At 39.4% G+C, this 22,422-nt stretch overlaps 1 protein-coding gene across 1 annotated transcript in view; it reads left to right on the forward strand.

Annotated features, from left to right (window-relative positions):
- Positions 1 to 22,422, forward strand: part of DTWD2 (DTW domain containing 2) — a 170,328-nt gene that overhangs the window by 87,050 nt on the left and 60,856 nt on the right. The window contains exon 4 of the mRNA XM_030566858.1: positions 8,773 to 8,962. Coding sequence (XP_030422718.1) covers positions 8,773 to 8,962 — 190 coding nt within the window. The remainder of the gene's footprint in view (positions 1 to 8,772; positions 8,963 to 22,422) is intronic.

Below are 22,422 nucleotides of genomic sequence, written 5' to 3' on the forward strand. Positions count from 1 at the left end.
AGCGCTGAGCATATTGAGCGGTGTCAGTAAAAATTGAACAAGAAAATGTCTTAAATCAAGAAAAAATTGATTATCTTCAGCACCCAGAAGCATGCTAGGTGTTACACAATGACTGTCACAAGCCCTGCCCAGAAGATCTGATAATGTAAATTTATACTTGAAACAATAAAAATATCATATAATAAAAAAGAAGGAAAAAGAGAGAGGTATGACAAAAGCTGCAATAATAGTTATGGTAATAATGACATGGATCAGAAAATTGCATGGTTACTCAGTAAGGCTCCAATTCAGGAAAGCATTCAAGCACATGCTTTCCTGAATAGGGATCTAAGACAGTGTACAATTTTGGACATATGTTTTAGTGAAGATAGACTTGATGGGCACGAAGAACTCTATCCAGTTGTCGTATTTCAGCCGTCAAACATTTTGGCTGTTGCTCAGTATATCGTCTTTGAAACTGATATGGCTTGTGGAAGGAAAAATACACTTAAAAGAAACAACAAAGACTTATGGTTTTATCTATTTACAGACATGCTAAGTTTAAAGTATGCTCTAAAATAAATAGTCATGTCCTGCCATGTATAGTGCCTTAGATAATAATCATTGTAAATTCTTTGGCCAAGCACTAGGTTTATTATTCATGAGGGAAGTGCTAAGAAAAAAGTGTGCCTATATTTATGAATAAAATACCATAATTTCTGGGGTTTATTTTCTTTTTTTAGGATGCTAATAAATATTTTGCAAGCAATTTTTAAAATCCTAATAAATACTGTTTGCTCAGCTCAATAGGAAATTCTTGGGTGTTGAAAAGTAAACACATTTTAGATGAAGTTGCTTGTTGTAATCTGACTTGTCAACAATCTGAATAATCTTCATTTCATACTTTCAGAGTTATATGAGAAATCTTGGCACTCATGGTTTTTAAATATCAACTTTTTAACTGTGACAGCTGCAAAGAAAGGGAAAAAACACACCAAAGCTACTTTGCTTTGGCCTTCTGTTTTTTTTAATATGAAATAGCTGCTTACTTAAGTTCTAGTAGTTCTTTACTTTCTAGCCATAGATCTTCAAGTTTCTGTGATCTACTAGTAAATTCTGCCTGTTATGGACACGAATGATTAAGCTGTAATAGAGCTATTCATCCAAATACCCATTTGACTTGCACCCTTTTATTTGGGGCAGGAGACTGTCTTAAAGACTAGGAAAAAAAAAACATTTAACTTGGTTTGTCTTCAAAAATTAATCAGGTGGACAATATATGCATAAATCTCCAAAATTCATCACAAGTTAGGTTTCAGAATCAGTACAATAAATTCCATACAGTCAAAATACCAGCTCTGCTACAGGTCAGTGGGTAAATCAGTTACCTCAAAAATGCATTAGAAGGTTTGGGCAACTCAATAATGACTTCAATATCTTTTAGAAAGTTGAGTGCAACTTACTTCTGCTATCATTTATATGAAAATATTTTCACTAATTACTTGCTTGAACTGTGAGCTTTTCTTCTGGTTGCTCCCAAACAAATTTTTTTTTTCTTATATTAACTACTGTAAACGAGTTTACTTGTTCCCAATATAGTGTACCACCAACGCTCTAAGTCACTTGACTCTTTTCACATTGTGCCAGTGCTATCCCATTCGGGAACCCTTAGCAGGTATATTTTTGCCCGCCCACCTCCACAGCTCACACTAGTAATTAATAGAAGGCACCATTTTGCTGCTTGGAGCCGTAAGCAATTGCTTAGTCTGCTTATGCCAGGGGCAGGCAAACTTTTTGGCCTGAGGGCCGCATTGGGTTTTGAAAATTGTATGGAGGGACGTTTAGGGGACGGTGTTGTGGCCCAGCCCCCACCTCCTATCTGCGCCCAACCTTAGACTCCTGCCCCATCCAACCCTCCCGTTCCCTGATGCCCCCCCCCCGGACCCCTACCCCATCCACACACCCCCACTCCCTGTCCCCCAACTGCTCCCGGACCTCCGCTGCCCCATCCAACCCCTCCTCTCATTCCTGATGGCCCCCCCAGGACCCCTGAGCTATCCAACCACCCCTTCTCCCTGTCCCCTGACTGCCCCCAGGACCCCTGTCCCTGATGGACCCCTGTCCCCATTCAACCCCCTATTTCTATCCCCCTGACTGCTCTGATCCCTATCTGCATCCATGCCCTCTGACCACCACCCTGAACTCCCCTGCCCTCTATCCAAACCCCCTGGCTCCATGCCCCCTTACCACGCTGCTTGAAGCACCGATGGCTGGCAGCGCTACAGCTATGCCACCTGGCTGGAGCCGGGCTGTGCCACCACACAGCACAGAGCACCGGGTCAGGGCATGGTCTGCAGCTGCGCCGCCCAGAGCATTGCGCCAGTGGCAGAGCAAGCAAGCTGAGGCTGCAGGAGTGGGGGGACAACAGGGGAGAGGCTGATCATAGCCTCCTGGGCCAGGAGCTCAGGGGCTGGGCAGGACAGTCCTGTGGGCTGGATGTGTCCCACGGGCTGTGGTTTGCCCACCTCTGGCTTATGCCTAGCATTGGCTCTGCTTTCACAGATTGCAGTTCTGTTATATATTTAAAACTAATATGCGCCTATTTATCCATCATTGTCTGTCAATCCGTATACACCTCTACTTTGATACAACACTGTCCTTGGGAGCCAAAAAATCTTACTGCGTTATAGGTGAAACCGTGTAATATTGAACTTGCTTTGATCCATCGGAGTGCGCAGCCCTCCCGGAGCACTGCTTTACCGCATTATATCCATATTCATGTTATATCGAGGTAGCAGTGTATCTGTTAGCAGTTCTGAAATGCCTATTGTGATAGTATCCAGGTATTCTACAAGGATAAGATAATGTGGACTGCCCAAAAGATAATGTTTTCTCCATTGTTCTACTATTTTAAACATGGTTTGCTACTTTGCCCCCCTCCCCCTATCTCTCCCTCTTCTTATGTTTTGGGGGGAGTGTTTGGAAAATGCCAGCCGAGTGATACTGGTGTAAAACCCTTCATACCAGTCTGGTGTAACCTCAGAGTGGACTATCTTCAGCTAACTAAAGGTATTTTTCTACTGTTTTATTTAAATAGGTATAAAAAAATTATAGAGAAACTTTCAGTCTTCAAGTAAACTTTATAAAGCTATATAATAACATTCCAGGATTTTCACCTGTCTATGTGTCACTCTGAAGCTGGAAACGTTTTATCCAATGTAAAGTAATGGAAACAGGTGCAAGCATAGGTGAAAGCTTTTTGTTCAGAATATCACAAGGTTGAATCATCACTGGGATTCGTGGTCTTGTTACTATCCAATTTTTAATTTCTCAGCCATTTGACTTTATGAATTACAACTGTGCCATGACAAGGCGTGTTTATATGCCATGGCAAGAGTCCTAGACCATTGTGATATCAGGTAACTGAACTAGGCACAACTCTAATTTACTCTACATCCTTACTCTGTAGCTAATTTCTGTGCAACAATTCGTTGGTTGTACGAAGGAGACTGCAGAGATGGCAGATTACTTGGCCTTACTGCCACAGTTCTTCAAAACCACTCATACAAGAGTCAGCATGCACAATAACCCCAAACACAGACAGCCCTTCGCCTCAGCACACACTCCTTATTCACCACCTACCCAAATCCATACCACTCTCACAACACAACACAACCCCCACACAAAGTAGCCAGCACACAACAACACAGCCAGCATACACAGTAACCCCAAACATCACTCTGAAGCCTAGAATGTCTGTTGAGTCAGTGTGAAGTGAAAAAACAGCTACAAACATAGCTGAGAGCTCTTTTTGTTTACAGTATCACAGTGTTCAGTCATGACTGGGATTCACAATCTGTCACTGTCCAGGTTCTAAGTTCTTGGCTATTTTCAGCTTTTTGATGCACATGACTTTACATCTCATGGGCTTTAAGTTACTAGTTACCAATAAGCACCCAATCCTCTTTTGGTTCTCATTAACCAAAATGTAAACACTGCAAATGCAGCAAAACAAATATTGACACAACATTCACATTTGCATTAAATTCAGTGTTTTCCAATATCAAATAGTTTGTCCTCATGCTAATTTAGACAATTCTTCTCCCCCTGGATTACCAGATGTATTTAAACCTGCAACCTTCAGACCCACAGCATTCGATCTCTTCCATTTCAGTTGTACGAATAACTGATGGGGAAAGCATGCTGTTCTTCGTGTTAAGAGCAGTGCATAGAACATGACAAAGCACGCACTTTGCCACTGGATTGCACAGCTACTATGAACTAGCCTGGGCTCTTTTCCTGTCTGTGGGAGCTGAGTGTTGTCTAGTGGTTAGAGGCAGCATAGCCAAATCTAATAACTCTCTTGTTTGGGTTAGCTGTTAGAACTGAATTTGTGAACTCTGAATCTAAAAGCAGGAACTAGCACCATTTGAGTTAAAGGACCACGTCTGTTAGCACAAAGGCACTACTGTCAAACTTTCATAGGTGGTTTGGCCACTAGAGGGATGAAGATCTACCCTATGTTAGAGAGGGTCACCCAGGCATACAATTTGACCCACTTCTTCTGAAAGGTTGTGTGTCAAAGTGGATAAGACTTGGATCTGTCATTGTAGAAACAGATTCTATGCCTAGCTCTGCCTGTAGTGACATTGTGCAACCTTTCAGTTATGTTAGGGCTCCTCTATATCGGGACACTCAGGAAAGTTAATGTAGACTAATTTTTAAAATGGATTAGTTGACTGCATTAAACTCCACTATGGATGCTCTTATTCAGAATTAAAGTGGCCTTAATTTGTCTTATCTTAATTCAAAAGTGAATTAAACTAACCTAAACTAATGCCATTTTAATTCTAAATAAAAGCGTCCACCACAGGGGTTTAATGTCATTTAACTAATCCACTTTAAATTCTCACATTCCTTTAATTTGGATTAATTTTCTTGGATGTCCCTATGTAGACATGCCCTTATTTGTAAAATGACCATTGCATCTCCTAAGCGTATGAATCCGTGGTTAATAAGGATTGTAAAGGACCCAGAAATATTAAGAACAGCCAGTACAACTATGATTTGAGCTCTTGGTCTGTTGGTTTGTAACTTTCCCTCCCCTAGTAATGTGTCGGGAAGGTCTGTATATGAGAGTGTATATAATAATCAAAAAGCATGAAATTCACTGAGTGGTGCAGGAAGCCAAATTGTCCTGTTCGTTACAACTGAGTATGAATTTTATACACTTAAAAAAGGAAGTTAATACGTTAATAACCATATGTATTCTTCTTGTACATATGTCAGATTTAAGACTATGTAGTAGTTGATAAAGCCATGGGTGTTAACAATGTGTTCAGGAAGGAAGGTAATAGTTAACAGTTGATGCACTTTATATTTGTGAAGATAAACAGAAATATGGTTATTGGCCTCCACAATTTACTTGCTTTTCATTATGTGAGGAAAACCTTGTAAGCAGAGCAGAGCAACCTTAGCTAATATTAAATGGATTTTCCTAGTTTTTAAACTGTTGAAATTGAAGATGAAAAATTGCAAGCAAACAATATGCTGCCTTACAAAGAATGGCAACAATATGGTGAATGCAGCAACTGCAGTGAGGGGTCAGAGTAGAGAAATATTGACAGTCTACAAACAGCCTTTGCAACTTGACAAACCTTGTCATGTATGAAGACATAGGATGCTACTTAGCAAAGAATGTTGATATTTGTAAATGTGGCACTTTTAAATTGATGACACTGAAGTCAACGTTTACATTAGAGTAAATGGGCCTGTAGTCATTTGAAACTGGATGCAATGTGTGGACATAGAGCTGTGCCTAGCAAACAACACCATCATATAGTTAATGGGCCCTTTCAAATAGGCATAGCTTATATCAGTTATAAAGCATCATCATTTTTCTCAGATTCCAAAATGGGAAAATATAAAACTGGTATTTATATAAACTATGGATATACAGTCGTCATCTACATTGTAAGCTTAGTGTAGATGCTCCATTGGTAATCTTTGCAAAAGGGTTCTGAAAAAAAGTGAGATGCTAGTGAGTAGATCCTGTAGTTTCTTAGAAATCGTGGCAGAAATCGTGGAACAACAACATCGCTTGCCTCACAACCTAAGTCGTGCAGAACGCAATGCCATCCACAGCCTCAGAAACCACTCTGACATTATCATCAAAGAGGCTGATAAAGGAGGTGCCGTTGTCATCATGAACAGGTCTGACTATCAAAAGGAGGCAGCCAGACAACTCTCCAATACCAAATTCTACAGGCCACTTCCCTCAGATCCCACTGAGGAATACACTAAGAAACTACAGCATCTACTCAGGACACTCCCTACACTAACACCAGAAGAAATCAACATACCCCTAGAGCCCCGACCAGGGTTATTCTATCTACTACCCAAGATCCACAAACCCGGAAATCCTGGACGCCCCATCATCTCGGGCATTGGCACTCTCACTGAAGGACTATCTGGATATATGGACTCTCTACTCAGACCCTATGCCACCAGCACTCCCAGCTACCTCCGCGACACCACTGATTTCCTGAGGAAACTACAATGCATTGGTGACCTCCCAGAAAACACCATCCTAGCCACCATGGATGTAGAGGCTCTCTACACAAACATCCCACACACAGATGGAATACAAGCTGTCAGGAACACTATCCCTGATGATGCCACAGCACAACTGGCTGCTGAGCTCTGTGCCTTTATATTTACACACAACTATTTCAAATTTGATGACAATATATATCTCCAGATCAGTGGCACTGCTATGGGCACCCACGTGGCCCCACAATATGCCAATATCTTCATGGCCGACCTGGAACAACGCTTCCTCAGCTCTCGTCCACTCACACCCCTTCTCTATCTACGCTACATTGATGACATCTTCATCATCTGGACCCATGGGAAGGAGACTTTGGAAAAATTCCACCATGATTTCAACAGCTTCCACCCCACCATCAACCTCAACCTGGACCAATCTACACGGGAGGTCCACTTTCTTGACACCACGGTGCAAATAAGTGATGGTCACATTAACACCACCCTATATCGAAAACCCACCGACCGCTATGCCTACCTTCATGCCTCCAGCTTCCATCCCGGGCACATCACACGATCCATTGTCTACAGCCAAGCACTGAGGTACAACCGCATCTGCTCTAACCCCTCAGACAGAGACCAACACCTACAAAATCTCCACCAAGCATTCTCAAAACTACAATACCCGCACGAGGAAATAAGGAAACAGATCAACAGAGCCAGGCGTGTACCCAGAAGCCTCCTACTGCAAGACAAACCCAAGAGAAAAACCAACAGGACTCCACTGGCCATCACATACAGCCCTCAGCTAAAACCCCTCCAACGCATCATCAAGGATCTACAACCCATCCTGGACAATGATCCCACACTTTCACAGGCCTTGGGTGGCAGGCCAATCCTTGCCCACAGACAACCTGCCAACCTGAAACATATTCTCACCAGTAACTGCACACCACACCATAATAACTCTTGCTCAGGAACCAATCCATGCAACAAACCTTGATGCCAACTCTGCCCACATATCTACACCAGCGACACCATCACAGGACCTAACCAGATCAGCCACACCATCACTGGTTCATTCACCTGCACATCCACCAATGTAATATACGCCATCATATGCCAGCAATGCCCCTCTGCTATGTACATCGGCCAAACTGGACAGTCTCTACGGAAAAGGATAAATGGACACAAATCAGACATTAGGAATGGCAATATACAAAAACCTGTAGGAGAGCACTTCAAACTCCTTGGCCACACTATAGCAGACCTTAAGGTGGCCATCCTGCAGCAAAAAAACTTCAGGACCAGACTTCAAAGAGAAACTGCTGAGCTTCAGTTCATCTGCAAATTTGACACCATCAGCTCAGGATTGAACAAAGACTGTGAATGGCTTGCCAACTACAGAACCAGTTTCTCCTCTCTTGGTTTTCACACCTCAACTGCTAGAACAGGGCCTCATCCTCCCTGATTGAACTGACCTCATTATCTCTAGCTTGCTTGCTAGCACACATATATATACCTGCCCCTGGATATTTCCATTACATGCATCTGAGGAAGTGGGTATTCACCCACGAAAGCTCATGCTCCAAAACGTCTGTTAGTCTATAAGGTGCCACAGGATTCTTTGCTGCTTTTACAGATCCAGACTAACATGGCTACCCTCTGAAACTGAATTTAGTTCTGTATCTAGTGAAAATTATATACTGTCATATGGGAGATTAAAGCTCTGTTCCTGGTCCTTGTGTCTTGTTCACCGGGCTGGCAGGAGCTGGGAGTATTGCAAAGTCAGTATCTTTCCGTCATTATTTTCAAGCATCCATTAAATTTTCCAGTCTCTGTTAGTGCCCAGTTTGAGATGCCAAGACCACTCTGATATTTTTTAAAGAGATGCTATGTACTTAAGTTCCATTGACTTCAATTAGAGTTTTGGGTGCTTAGCTTCTCTACAAATCAGAACTAAAATTCTCAAGTTGGACACCCAAAGTTAGTAGCCGCTTCTGAAAATTTAGCCCCTAGGTCTTTTGTAAGCTTGTGGTAAAGTAGCACCTCTTAGTACTTTACAGATTCCTCTGCCTGACTAAGGAGCAGAATTGAAGGCTATAGATGGGAGTACAGTGAGTTGGGAGAAGATGAATTTGAAGAGTCAGTAAATTGGCAGAGCTATGGGAATGAGGCATGATACACGTTACATATATTTTCCCTTTCAGAAAAACAAACAAAGAAGTCCTCTCTCTGTTCATGTAGGTATCCTGAATTAGCAGCTGTGTGTCGAAATTCTAGTACTCTAATTCTGTATCCTGGAGCTGAAGCAGCTAATTTGGAAGACGTGGCTTTGATCTTTCCAAGTCCATCCACAATCATCATCATTGATGGAACATGGAGTCAGGCTAAAGATATATTCTACAAAAACTCTCTTTTCCGGCTTCCTAAGCAGGTAAGATGTAATGCTTTGACTTGAGAGTTTTCTTTTTTCACTGCAAGTATTTGAACTAGAACTGGTCAAAAACTAGAACTTTATCCTGTATAAAATTTGTATGTTTCAAATTTTGTTTGTCCCAATTGGGACAAAAAGTCAAAATACTGACGTTTTTCACAGAACATTAAGTTCAAAAAATTTGGATTTTGAAATGTCAGAATTTTCGTGTTGATGTTGCTTAATTGAAATGTTTCATTTTAGTTTGTTGAATGAACTCAAAACATTTAATTTCAGTTTGGTTCAGCACTAATCCACATCAACTTGAGCTGCTTTAGTGCCTCACGGTTGCTATAATTTGGGTGCCACATGCTCCCATCCTTTTCTGTGAGCTGAGTTCGCAGGCCAGAGTACTTTTTTCATGATGCACAGTGGTCAGATGAATCCCATGAGTCACCATACGGGTTCAACTAAAGTGGGGACTCTAGTGCATCCTGGGAAATGTAGTAGTTCTGCCAGGAAGACTTTCCCATAGAAGAAATAATGCAGTCATGAGATATTAAAACCGTAGCTCCCATGAGGCATTGTGGCAGCTCCAGCAAACACACACGATGTCAAGCTGACCTGAAAAAAAAAATCAGGTTAGCCAGACAAATTGAAATATTTTTAGTTTGACTTGGCATGTTCCAATGGAAAATTTGAAAAATGTCAGGGAGGTTTTCCATTGTATGGAAGCGGATTTTTCTGTCCAAAAAAAGCTTCGAGCTAGAGATGGTTTGGAATTTTCTGCTGAACTCAGGACTTCCAAAAGGTAAGTGGTAGTGGTAAGGCCTCTTAATAAAATGTTCACAGTTGTGAAGTCTACTTTTTTTTTTATCCTTATCCTATTTCCAGATAAGTGTATGAACCTGAGTGTGAAAGTAGGATATTGTGGTCCTTCAGTTCAAATTCTCAACTTTTCTACTCATGTCCAAGGGAAAGTTTGTAAGAATCCAGAACGGTTGTCAAATCACAGGTATTTAATATGGAGGGAGCTTATGAAGAAACATATTAATAACATCACATTTTCTCCAGATATTATCATTAACAAAAATAGGTTTTTCTCATCCAAGTACTCTAGATTATAATTTTTGAATCTAGCACTAACAGTTAGTGCTAAAAAAATTAACATGTAGGTTCTAGTCCTGCTCTGAGGACTGTATAAGCACAGCCCTGAAAAAAAATTGTGTAAGTCCGTGGTGCTGTGTAGGATGCATACACATGATTCTCAGTGCAGGATGGAAGACTTAATTCATTGTGGTTATGTGATTAACCACTCTTATTTAGGCAGTTATTCCATCCTTTGTATAAAACGTTTCAGTCTAACACAGGTTATTTGTTAACACAGGCTGACAAGTTGTGTATATTTTCTCCTAAAAATGCCTTCTATGAGTTAGTCAGTTTAGCTGTGGATTTAACAAAGTGGTGTTTTGATCTACCACAAACATCTGTATTTTATCCTAAACCCAGAGCCTATGAGGTTTTTAAAAGTGTTCTCCTATAAATACCTTAAAACTTTATAAATAGCCATAAGCAATATCTTTGGGGGTAGAAATATAAAACTTGAAATCTTAATGCAATCCTCTCACAAGTCGTTTATGGTTCCTATTAAATTATACAGCAAGTGGATATTTTTAAATAAATCAGACCTGCAGTAAGAGATGGCTGTTTCATTCTTACGTACAGAAAGAGATAAGTGATTTTGTCAAAGCCAGGTATGATTGGTCTTCTGTATTAATTTGGTAAACAACTGACAAAGCACATGCTGGCCACACAGGCCAAAGAGGAGGGAAAACCTTGTTTAAATAAATGTCATTGTTTGTATCTTTTTTTTTTCTTTCCAAATGGTTACTGGAAATAGTTAGTAGTGGGGTTCCAATAAAGCTGCAGTAGTAGGTTACCGTGGACTAGAGCTCATATAGTGGCTTCTGGCCTCTAACATATCCCATAGGATACTCTAGATTTGGTGATGGGCATGGTGGTCTTTCACCTGGGGGCATCCCAATAACACATAAATTAATGCAAGGGACTGTATTATCTTTTCTATCAATCTCCTGGTCAGGGAAGCCCTGGTATCACAGCGCCATTGGAGCCAGGGGTACACTGGGGCACAGAGCTTCTGCAGAGGAAGAGGGCATTTGGCCTCTTGTTGATCCCCACCATGGATCTGTGAGGCTTGGAGGCTGTTTTCAGGGGCTGTTTCCATATCTGGGGGCAAACATCATGGACTTCCTGCCTCTTCGCTTCACAAACTTCACAAAGAGAACCTTAAACCATTTCCTTTTCTTCTGAATCCTATTCCATGAGTTATGTGCAATGACAGGGCAATCTTTTACAGCACTGGAACACTTAATTTCATTTTTGTTTTTTTTTGTTTTGTTTTAAATCCATTATTTGTAGTTGGCATTTTGCTTAATCAGCGTAGTTTTAAGATTACTGTTTGTTGTAGTTACTCTAACTGTATATTAGAAAACTATACTCCCCTACGTTCTGAGTAAAAATGTAAACTACAGGCAATTCCCATAATCGTAATGCTTAAAACATTTACTGCCTTAAGCTTTTAATTCCAACAGAAATATTTTTAATATCAGGGCAGAAAAGAAATGCTATTCTATTCTGAGACAGTGTGAAGAATAAGAAACAAACCCTTTTACAGGAGAATAGAGTAGACAGGTCTTTAATTCATTGAAATACACTAAAAATAGATTATAACAAAATTTTTCTGTACAGCTAGTTTACTGAAGTTGATAAAACTGTAGAATAAAATCTGATTTACAAAATTCAGATATTCTGATACTTCTGTGCACAGCAAAGGCCTTTCAAAAAGATGGTCATTCATGGCTGTCTGCTACTGAACGGATATTTTATAGTGTTACAGTCATCACATTTCAGTATGTTTTAATATTTTATGGGCCAGATTGTGACTGCCATGCTTATTATTATGAGCGGACACTCCCATAACCAATCCCCTTTAACTGTGTCAGTCACCGGTTATAGCAGTGGATGCTTCCTAGGCACTCAGGTGATGTGTCTTACAATAAGTAGCTGGAGGCATAATCACTTTTTAAGACATAGTGCCCCTGAACACTGGGGAAGAGCATCCTGGGAATTGCCTACTAGTATACTTGTTTAACCCTTATAGTCAAAATTATGCACTCAGCACAGGAAAGGATGTGAATGTGATATGTGATGGTGTGAATCTGCTCGATCATGCCTCCACCAGGGCTGCTAGTGTTGTTGGCAGCATTAGCAGACCTGTTCTTACCTGATTCCATCTTTTACATCACAGATATTCAATATGTTTAGATATATTTATATAGATTAAACTAAATGTGAATGATTTTTTTTGTGCTGAGTACAAATAGTTTGGCTTACTTTATCAAAAGAGTTTGTTATACATTTTCAAAAAGTCCATTCTTTTGGTTTAAATCAGATGAGAAAACATTATACGTATTTCTGAGTCCACAAGTGCTGGTCAAAGGAATATTTACATGAGACTAGAAAAATGTTAATCAGTTTTGAAGATCAGTTTTAGATTATCATTGCTTTTTTTCTTATTTATTAATGTTTGTATGGAACTTTACATTTTTAAAATGCTTTTAAGTGCTCAGTGTTATGAGTTATTAAAGTCTTTGCATTCAGATAATATATTTTAAAAATTAACATATTTTATGTATTTGTGGAATGATATTGCTTCACTTGTACAGCCAAAACCTTTTTATGTTGTTAGTGAGCTATTAAAAGAGGTCTTGTCTATTATCATGAATTAGGAGTAAAGTTTTTTTTAATTTTTTAATTGGAAAAATTAGATATGTCACAAATATTTAACCATTAAAATATACAAGTTATTCTCTTCATGCTGGACCAGTTTAGAAAGCTCATAGTAGATGTTAATTCAGTCCATCAATGCAAAAAAGGCAGCTAGGGAAACCTCCCCTTTATTTACATTATTCCAGAAGTAATTCCAATTGTTTTAACTGTCTGAAGTATAGTTCAAATACCTCTTAATTAAGGTCTCAAATGAGCAAGTATTTAAGCATATGCTGAACTTTAAATATGTTAAAAGTCTCGTTGATATCAGTGCGACCCCTCACATGCTCGAAGTTGGGCATGGTTTTCGGTAACTTGGTAAATCCTTGCCCAAAATACTTGTGCAGAGTGTTTTCTTATTAGGTAAAGTTTAAAAAAAAATCAAGTTTTCTCTTTTGGAAATAAGTCCTGGAGATACTCTGGTGATTGTTTGAATAAATGACAGTCAGGCCTTAGTTCTATTTCATCTCTAAAGCATATCCCAGGAATTCCAGTGGTATTTGCTGCGGGGTAGCATGTAGTCACTATCTGAAGGTAGGAAATTATTGTACAGTTCCTTAGTATGCACTTCCATGCAATATAAAAGTTATGTCATCTACTAGACCTCTCTTGGTATGTGAGCAAAACTGCTTTCATAATCCAAAAGAATGGAGAGACAATGTTTCATTCTCTAGTCCGCAATCCAGGAGACGTTTATATTAGGGGCTGTTATGTGATATCCAAATATGTGTCTCAGAGTGATCTACCACAATGTCAAAGAGAAGACTGTAGCAGATCAGAGAGTCTAACTGAATCTACTTCTGTGGGAATGGAGTCTATATCTTCATGCACTTCAGGAGATTTATCAAAGGCTGTAATGTCCAACTACTGAAGCATGACCATCTCCTGACCATGAAAATGGTTTCTTAATCATGATCTCCTAAACCAGGGCGCTATGAATGTGTTAATGGCCTAGATGTTGATTGTTTTCAATACCAAACATGATTACAGGGGGCTTGTCTACACTTGGAATACTACAGTGGCACAGCTATGGTGTTTCAGTGTAGATACTACCTACACTCCTGGGAGGGGGTTCTTCTGTTGACATATCGCTGTCTGCACCGGGGGCTAGGTTAATATAGCTACATCTCTCAGGGGTGTGGATTTTTCATGCCTGAGAGAAATGTAGCTATGCTGATTTAAGTTCGCAGTGTAGGCCAGCCATTTGTTGGGAAGAGTAGGAAGTAGTCTGCATCCAATACTTTCTCCAAGATGTGGGATATCTTCTTTCAGTGTGGGACAAGAGAAGAAGATTGACATTTTGTCCTGCTCCCTTAAACATATCCTGGAGTGATACTGGCAAAGTGTAAGAGAGGCTGCAAGGTGAATTATCTATACACTTTGGCAGTTTCTCAATTTTTCGTATCTAGGTTAGAGACATTGGATCTCATTCTTTCACAAATCAATGATTATATTCAGTAAAACACCAGCAAACTATTCCACAGTGATGCCTTTTGTAAGTTTTCTATATGGTTATGTATCCCATATTTGAACATAAGGGAAAAATTCCCCTTCAAGAATCTCACTTTCAAAGATGTGTGTTTAGTTGCCAGGACTTTGGCTTGAGTTCTGTCCTTTATACCACCTCCCTGTTTTCAGATTTTTTTCTGGATCAAACAATATTTCATTTCCCGCCCCACCCCCCCGAAGTTTATTCCAAAGGGCAATAGACTTTTTTGTATTAATTAAACGATTATTCTACTGACCCTAGGCCTAGTGCCTTCTCCCTCACAGGGGGAAACATTTTCTGTTCTGTACATAATGTGACTGATTAAATTTTACCCCCTCATGCACAACCAGTAAGAGAACCTGTGCTGCTTTTCATCTGCTTCCAACAAGAGAAATCAGCATGCAGTGCTGCCATTGCCTGCTAAATAAAGGATTGCATACAGTTGGTTTAAAGCTACCCAAAGGTTGCATCTGCATCCTGACAAATGTTACTCCTTGTATACAGCAACATGTCAACCTTGTGCTTGGAGGGATGAGGCACTGGCCTCCCTGATCTGTAAAGTAACCACCTGTTCCTCCCCCTACACATTTATTTGCCATCGTCAGTTGGACCTGTAGTTGACTGAATTCAGAACTGTCATGCAAGCGACACTGAAGCTGCTTTTCTAGAGCATTTATGAATAGTCACTCTTCTGATAGTCAGTGCTTTCAGCCAGCCACATGGGAGGAAAGGGCCATGTGACAAGGGAGACTCTCAGATTATCCAGTTTATTGTGGTTCTCTTCTAGCCTTCATTCTCTGTCATACCCTGAAGCAACGTTTCTTAGAGTAGCCAATTTGTTCTTCTCTTTACTTATTCTGTAGCCTATTTCTTGAGTTGGAAGTTTCTCTGAAGAGCAGGACTAGGGGAGTTGGCTGACGGATCTTGTCTTGTCTTCCATTTTCTGTTTGGTGGAACTATAATGTTGATAATCAGGGTTATTGCCGTATAGGATGAAATAACAGAGATAAATGACAAACCAAATTTCCTGGTATCGCCCTTTCATTATTCTGTATTATAATGTATTCAATTTTACTTTTATTTAACCATTAGTTTTAAAGATACAAACTATATTTAATACACAAATGCCTGGTTGGTCTAAAAATATTTCTTTTATTCTTAACTTGGATGAAAAGAAACTAATATCTCTTCATTTTAAAGTATTATACAGCGTTGTAAGCGATTGCCATTTAGAAAAGAACTAGTACAGCTCTTCAGATCAGAACGTCCATAAAGCACTCAAATATTTATTATGTGTAATCAAATTTTGCAGCATTTTTAATCATATGTCTGCTGTGCACTAATTTCTCAATGCTCCTATTTATAAATAAGTACTTATTATTATTAACAAGAATCTTCATTAGAGAGTTCCCCAAACAATTGTTGAGCACCATCAATAATCTGTTGCTGTCAAGTGTTGTTAAGAATAATTAAGACAATTATGGAGCTCTAATAGGTCGTTTAAAGGAAAGTCTTTTCTTCAAATGGAAGTGAAATTGAGGGTTAGGGAAACAATTTTGAAACTATATTTTAACAGCTTCCAAACTGGAATTTAATTGCCACTGTCATGCTTCTGTGTTCCACTGAGGAAAATGCAGTTGTTGGAAGGTACTTGGTTAGCACAGATGACCCTGCATATACTAGAAAGGTTCAGTAACAGGTAGAAAGTTTTGTCAAATAGCTGAAAATCGTAGTTCTTTAGTCACGCGACTTAAGCTCTCAAAACAAATTTGAAACGTCCTCAAGATTTTTCATATAAAATCACAAACAAACAACAAAGGGTTTGTATCTCTTCCTGTCCTCTGACCCTGGGTGCTGCTGTGCTGTGAAGCTTTTTCTCATAGCCCTGACACCAGCATCCTGCTCACAGCACAATGGCCTCACCCTGACTTCCTGGTTACTTCTTGTAGAATGACACCAACAGCTTTTCCAGTCCCGAGGCTCCCCCAGACCATTTCCCTGCAGTTTCCAGTCCTTCTCACTGGACCCTCACACAAGTTAAGTTTGCTGCCTCCAAAGAGACAAAGTGCAAACACTAGCCTGATAGTTTAGCTGAGGATACTACTCAGGCAACATTAAGTCTGCACCCGTAGTACCACCCTTACAACAATCAAACTGCTAGACCTTATTCTTAATTGTAATGACCTTCTGTGGGGACAGAGAGACTGTTATTGAGTGAATATTAACTGCATCACCATAATGGAAAAGCTCAGAACATTCAAAAGGAAAGTGTATCTTTATTTCCAATTTCAAGGAATTTTAATTTGTGTGTGCTTTCAGAAAAATACAATGTTCTCCTGGGCATTTTGGCTGAAGTAAGTGATGGATAGATTCTTTCAGTCTTAACTCCTGATTAGTGAAGTGTTTAGCTTGCCTGGGAATTTCTTTTAGTTTATATAAAAGATTTCAGAATTATTCAGGGAAAGAAATCCCAGGAGACTTCTTGAAAGCTGCATCGAGATTCTAAGCCTCGGATCTTGCAAGGCATTCAAGAATGTATCCCATTTTTTTCTCACACAGCTCTTTCCTTTGTATTTGACTTCTTCCCTCCTGCTCCCCATATAGGACCACATATACCCCATGTGGCTTTCTCTCTTCTGTTCCTTTCAGACCACATCCACCTATATACCCCAAGTGGTATCTCCTACTAGTCATTCTCTCCATGTGGCCTGTGCATGCTCATAAATTGCCTCTGGGGCTATGTGCCTTTTGCAAAGCATGCATAGAATGATGCTTATTTATTATTCCAATATCAGACTGTTCATGTACTATCAAACTGATTGGTATTCTATGCTTCTATCCTGTATATTCCAAAATATAGATGTGTATTTGCTTAAAATATACATGTTAGGTTAAGCATCTGTGTGGATTTGTATTCTCATACTCATATCTTTTAAAATACTTTCATAATGAAAGGTGTGCCTGCTTATTAGGGACTGTCTGAATAGTAAAGTTTAACATTTGTGTGTGATCAGGATAGGAACCAAAAATGGAAAAATTTTGAAAAATGAGTAACAAGAAGAGTAAAGAATTTCAGTGTGGTAGGTAAATCAATGAACTTACAAACAATGGTCTGGTACCTCGGACAGTTCTTGATTTATTCATATATGTTACTTAATCTGTCATCTGTTTCACAATCAGAAAATCATACCATTGTTTATTGCTCCAAGATTATGAGCCAAATTCTCTGGTGTAAATATGCAAAACTTTATTTAACTCTATGGTCCTACACTCATTTTACACTAGCAGAGAATTTGGCCCTAGGATGGTTTGTTTCTTTAAGGGCTGTAGGAGCTAGAACCAGCCAGTCTTGTTCTGAGGCAGAACCCCTTTAAGAACCAGTGTTTGGGACTGATAAGTTACAGGTTGTATTTATCAGCCCCAGCAAGGAAGGGATCAGGAGAGTGAGTCTCCTGACTGCTTGTTTCCTGGGGAGTAGCTGAAGGAGTGCTCCCAGCTCAGCAAGGGAAGCTGGAAACAGGTGAGATCTACAGGGAGGCTCTCCCGTAACAGTGAGCAAATGAGTGCTGCAGGGAGTAGGAAGGCTTCTGCAGGGTCAAGTGAAAGAACCCAGTTTATATATGACTCAGGATAGCCTGCAGAGTGTAATCCTGCAGGCTAAAAAAGAGAAGGCAGCAGAAAGGCTCATGTTGACTTCCAGAGAGAAGGCCTGTGGAGTTTAAGAGCTGCAGGGAGTGAGAAGGATAGGATAGAGATGCAGAGCTAATGTTAAAAGAGCTTTATTTTGAAGAAATAAAACTCTGAAGCCCTGAAGAAAGGGGACTTGAAATCCAGAGGCTGGTGAGTTAGTCCACATTCCCTACCAGTAAAATTAGTTAATCCTCTTTCTCTGGAACTTAATTTCCGATATGTAAGCAATGAATTCCTTGCTGTGGTAAGCATTTGGTCAGTAAAAGTTTTGTCTTTTAAAATACCTCTTACCATGTCTCTGCCAGTCCTAATAGATTCCTGGACACCTTCATTGGAACCATGCATTAATTATTTTAAACTACTTCTTAGAGGCTATGACAAACAAAAGACGTCGCATAACTAAATCTATTTTAAAGTTATAGTAGTTCTCCTTTACTGAAAGTTTGTCTGTGATGTTTGCTTTTAAGTATTGTTGCTGATCATTAAAATTAGGGCTGTCAAGCAATTAAAAAATTAATCACGATTAATCACACTGCTAAAAATAATAGAATACCATTTTTTTTCAATATTTTTGGATGTTTTCGACATTTTCAAATATATTTATTTCAATTACAACACAGTCCCTCTAAGACTTATTACAAGTTTTATGATGATAATGACTTACTTAAAACACCTGACAGACCCTTGAAGCTCTATGAAATATTCAAACCTGTTGTTAATTTTTTTTTATTTCAATTGAGGGTGGAAGTTCCCACACCTTTAGAGAGTCTTCCAGTAAAAGCAAGCAAGCTAAGATAAAACAAATAGAAGAAAAAATGACTTTTTATAAGAGTGCATCATAATCAAGAAGCAATAAAGGGAACAAGTTTTTGCCCACAAGTTTGAGAGAGCCAGAGGTGAGCTCAGATCTTCTGAATCCCAGTCCAGTCCTGTAACCAGAAGACAATCTTTCTCTACTTTGCCCTTTGGCCATCTCTCATTCTTTATAGTCCATGGAGGGATGCATTCTGTGCCTGTGTTTTCAGTCAAACTTGTTATGGGACTCCATGACCTGGAGATGCTCTTTTTGGGTGGAGTATGGATGATTGCTATTTAGGAACTGTTGCTTAAATGTCCTGTATTAAACTGTGATGTTCTGATTACAAATCTAGGATCCTATCCTAACATGGCCCATAGGAGCCAGTTTTTCAGCAGAACATACAGAAAATGGCATTATTGGTGCCAGAAGGAGTTTGTTGGTGGACTTCCTCCTACTCAGTGCTAGCTGCTATCCACCAGTGTATGTAGGGAGTCTCTGCCCTGGTCCTCCTAACCACAAAGACCAGGATTTTGGTACTCCTGAGCTGGTGCATTCACTCCTATTTGTGCACCATTTTAGGAGCAGCCACAATCTTGACTTAATTTTAACTCTTCATTTTGTTACTTCTGTTTACATATTTTCAATGTCAGTAATGCAAATAGCATCTTTGTTTTACTAAAATAAATATTGATGGGGATCATGGCCTTTAACTCCTCTTTGTAGTCATAAGGGAAAAATATCCTCCAAATAAAATATTTATTGGTGTACTGGACCACAGGAAGTATTAGAAGCAAGTAAAGCTTCTACTGAATGGATGTAATAGGGAAGCAGACAATGAATGGCAAAGGATATGTGTTATATGTTTGTTCTTTAATTTATAAAATGTTACCAAAACTGAAGGGACATGAGTGGGTGTGTAAAAACAAACAAAACCTTTAAAAAACATTATTTCTATCATTTTAATTGTATTATAATTAATAGAAACACATGATTTCCCCAAAAACCAACTGATAACTGACCTACTAACTTACCCCCTCAAGCAACCGCCTGGGAGATTTCTTGCATGCTTTGTTATAGGTCAGCAAACTCTGGGTCTTCGACTAGCCATGGAAGGAAATTCCAGAGTTGAAAAATCGTCCATTGAGGAACACTTCCTCCAGCCCCTGGATATTTTAAAGCTGTGGATTATTAGTTGAAGCACTACAGCTGGTCTCAATGGCTTTCGTAGTACATTTGGCAATACCGCTAATATCCAGGACTCAGACTGAATAGGACTTTAGATTGCAGTCAACACTCTGAATTTCAGTCAGAAATGAATAATGAGACAATGCAAATCTTGGAGAGCTGAGGTGATATGTTGCCTCTGGCTAACCTCACTTCAGAGAAGCAGCTGCATTTTACCTCCACTGTAGTCTCCCAGTGGTCTTCATGGGAAACCCTGTGGAGAGCATGTTATAGCAATCCAATGTTTGTCACAAAAGGTAGAACTGAGAGAGAGATGAAGATTTGAGGGCGGGGCAAATTTGGCTACTAGCTCTTTCTGAGATGCCCAAAACAAGCAGAGGTCCAAAAATACCCTGAAGTTGCAAACCCCTTGGGCAAAGAATGGATAAAATCCCCTCAGTAATTGGAGTAGAAGTCCACAAACCTTCCCTCCACGTTATAATTTCAGATAAATGACAGCCATGTATTTCTTATACCCACTGACTGAAGATTTTACTCTCGTAGGTTGAAAAATTCAGCCTTTTCATTTTTAAAAAAAATAGCTTGTAAACTCTCCTGAAAACAGGATTGAACATATATTTGTGACTAACTGAAAACATAAAGAACAATAGACTTACATAAATGGAAAGCATGTGTATAGGTTGAAAAAAGAGAGAGAGAGAAAGAAACTGGGAGAGATTATTAGTCTACCCATTCTATGCATTTGAGCATCATGTTGCCTTAACTAGAAACTTATCCAAAGCTCACTGAAATCAATGGAGACTTCAGTGGACTTTGGATCAGACCCCTGAGGAGCATGTACTGTGATCATCATAATTTCAATGCAACTTCTGTATGAGAGATAACAGCCTCATCATTCACAGCATGATCATTTGCAGGCAACTCATCACTGATTAATTGACACAAAATTTTGGAAAGATGACTGTTACCACATTCTAAAATGTGATTATGGGGTCTCACTTGTTACTGTTCAAGGGATGTAGGTGTGTTAACTGTGCACATTATAAAAACCATTGGTTAATAGAATTATCCATAGCAGATGGCAATCAAAGACGGTGCTGTGGCAAGAACTTTTTACTCATAGGAGCTGTTAAAGTAACTGAGACATGGTCTGTATTTTCTGTTTTTATTTCTTTAAAAAAAATCTGGGAATTTTTCAGAGTTTGGAAAATAAACATGAAAACCAGGATGAACTCAGGTTAAAAATAAAATTGGGGGGAGAAAGAAAAACAAAAAAACTTTAGTAATATACACATTTTACTACAGCATATTTGAAACTTTTTTTTTAAAGTACAAAGATATATTTTGCCTCTCTTGGAGCTAGTAGTTTTTTCCAGAAAGCCTGGTTTGCATACACTCACATAATATTCTTTAAAATATCCTCACTCATGTTGAGCCTCTTTCTTTCTTGGAGGTAGTCCAACTTTGAAAATATACACTCTGCATCAGTAGATTTAGGGGTACGCTCATAACTCACCATGCCACTTTGCTGAAGTTGGGTAGTGTGTCTTGATAGCTGTTTCAAAAAGCCAGCATTTCCCGTTTCACATTATCAGGGTTAGGAAAGTTAAGGTATTAAATTCCCCTTTCAGATTTGAAAGTTCATCTTTGGTGGCAAATGGTTGAAACACTCTAGCATAATGGTCATAGTCAGCTGCAAAATTCACCTTGAGAAAAGGGTGCAACACCTGGATGAAAGTCCAAAAAGAATCTTTGACACCAAACACTTCGGGGTTCACGGCTGAAGGTTTTGAATGACCTTTTGGTTTTCTCGTGTTTCAGAGTTGGAAAGATTTCCAGAAACATCTGGTTTTTTCCTTGCAGCTTTTGTTCTCGATTCAGCTGACATTATGGTTGTCAGAATCCAGTAAACATCTATTGGCAAACATGTTGGCAGTAGTCAGAGAAAACTCCAGTGTTTTCTGTGTGTCAGGTTGTCAGTAATGAACATTTGAAAAGTCATGGAAGATGAGGGACATTTCAGAAGATGGGAAAAGGGCAAATGTAGTGTCCAACTATAAAAAATGAAATAAGGACAATCTGGGGAATTACTGACCAGTCAGCTTAACTTCATTATCTTTTCTGGGTACAGGAGCAAATAATTAAGCAATCAATTTGCAAACACCTAGAAGATAATAAGGTGATAAATAACAGTCAGCATGGATTTGTCAAGAACAAATTGTGTCAAACCAACCTGATAGCTATCTTTGAAAGGATAACAAGCCTTGTGGTTGGGGAGGAAGTGATAAATGTGGTATATCTTTACTTTAGTAAAGCTTTTGATACTGTCTCATATGACCTTCTCATAAACTAACTAGGGAGATACAACCTAGATCAGGGCTGGGGAAACTACGGCCTGGGGGCTGCATCTGCCCCTTCAGATGTTTTAATCTGGCCCTCGAGCTCCAGATGGGGAACAGTGTCTGAGGC

The sequence above is a fragment of the Gopherus evgoodei genome, chromosome 6, assembly GCF_007399415.2.
Source record: "Gopherus evgoodei ecotype Sinaloan lineage chromosome 6, rGopEvg1_v1.p, whole genome shotgun sequence".
In the NCBI taxonomy this organism is placed as follows: domain Eukaryota; kingdom Metazoa; phylum Chordata; order Testudines; family Testudinidae; genus Gopherus; species Gopherus evgoodei.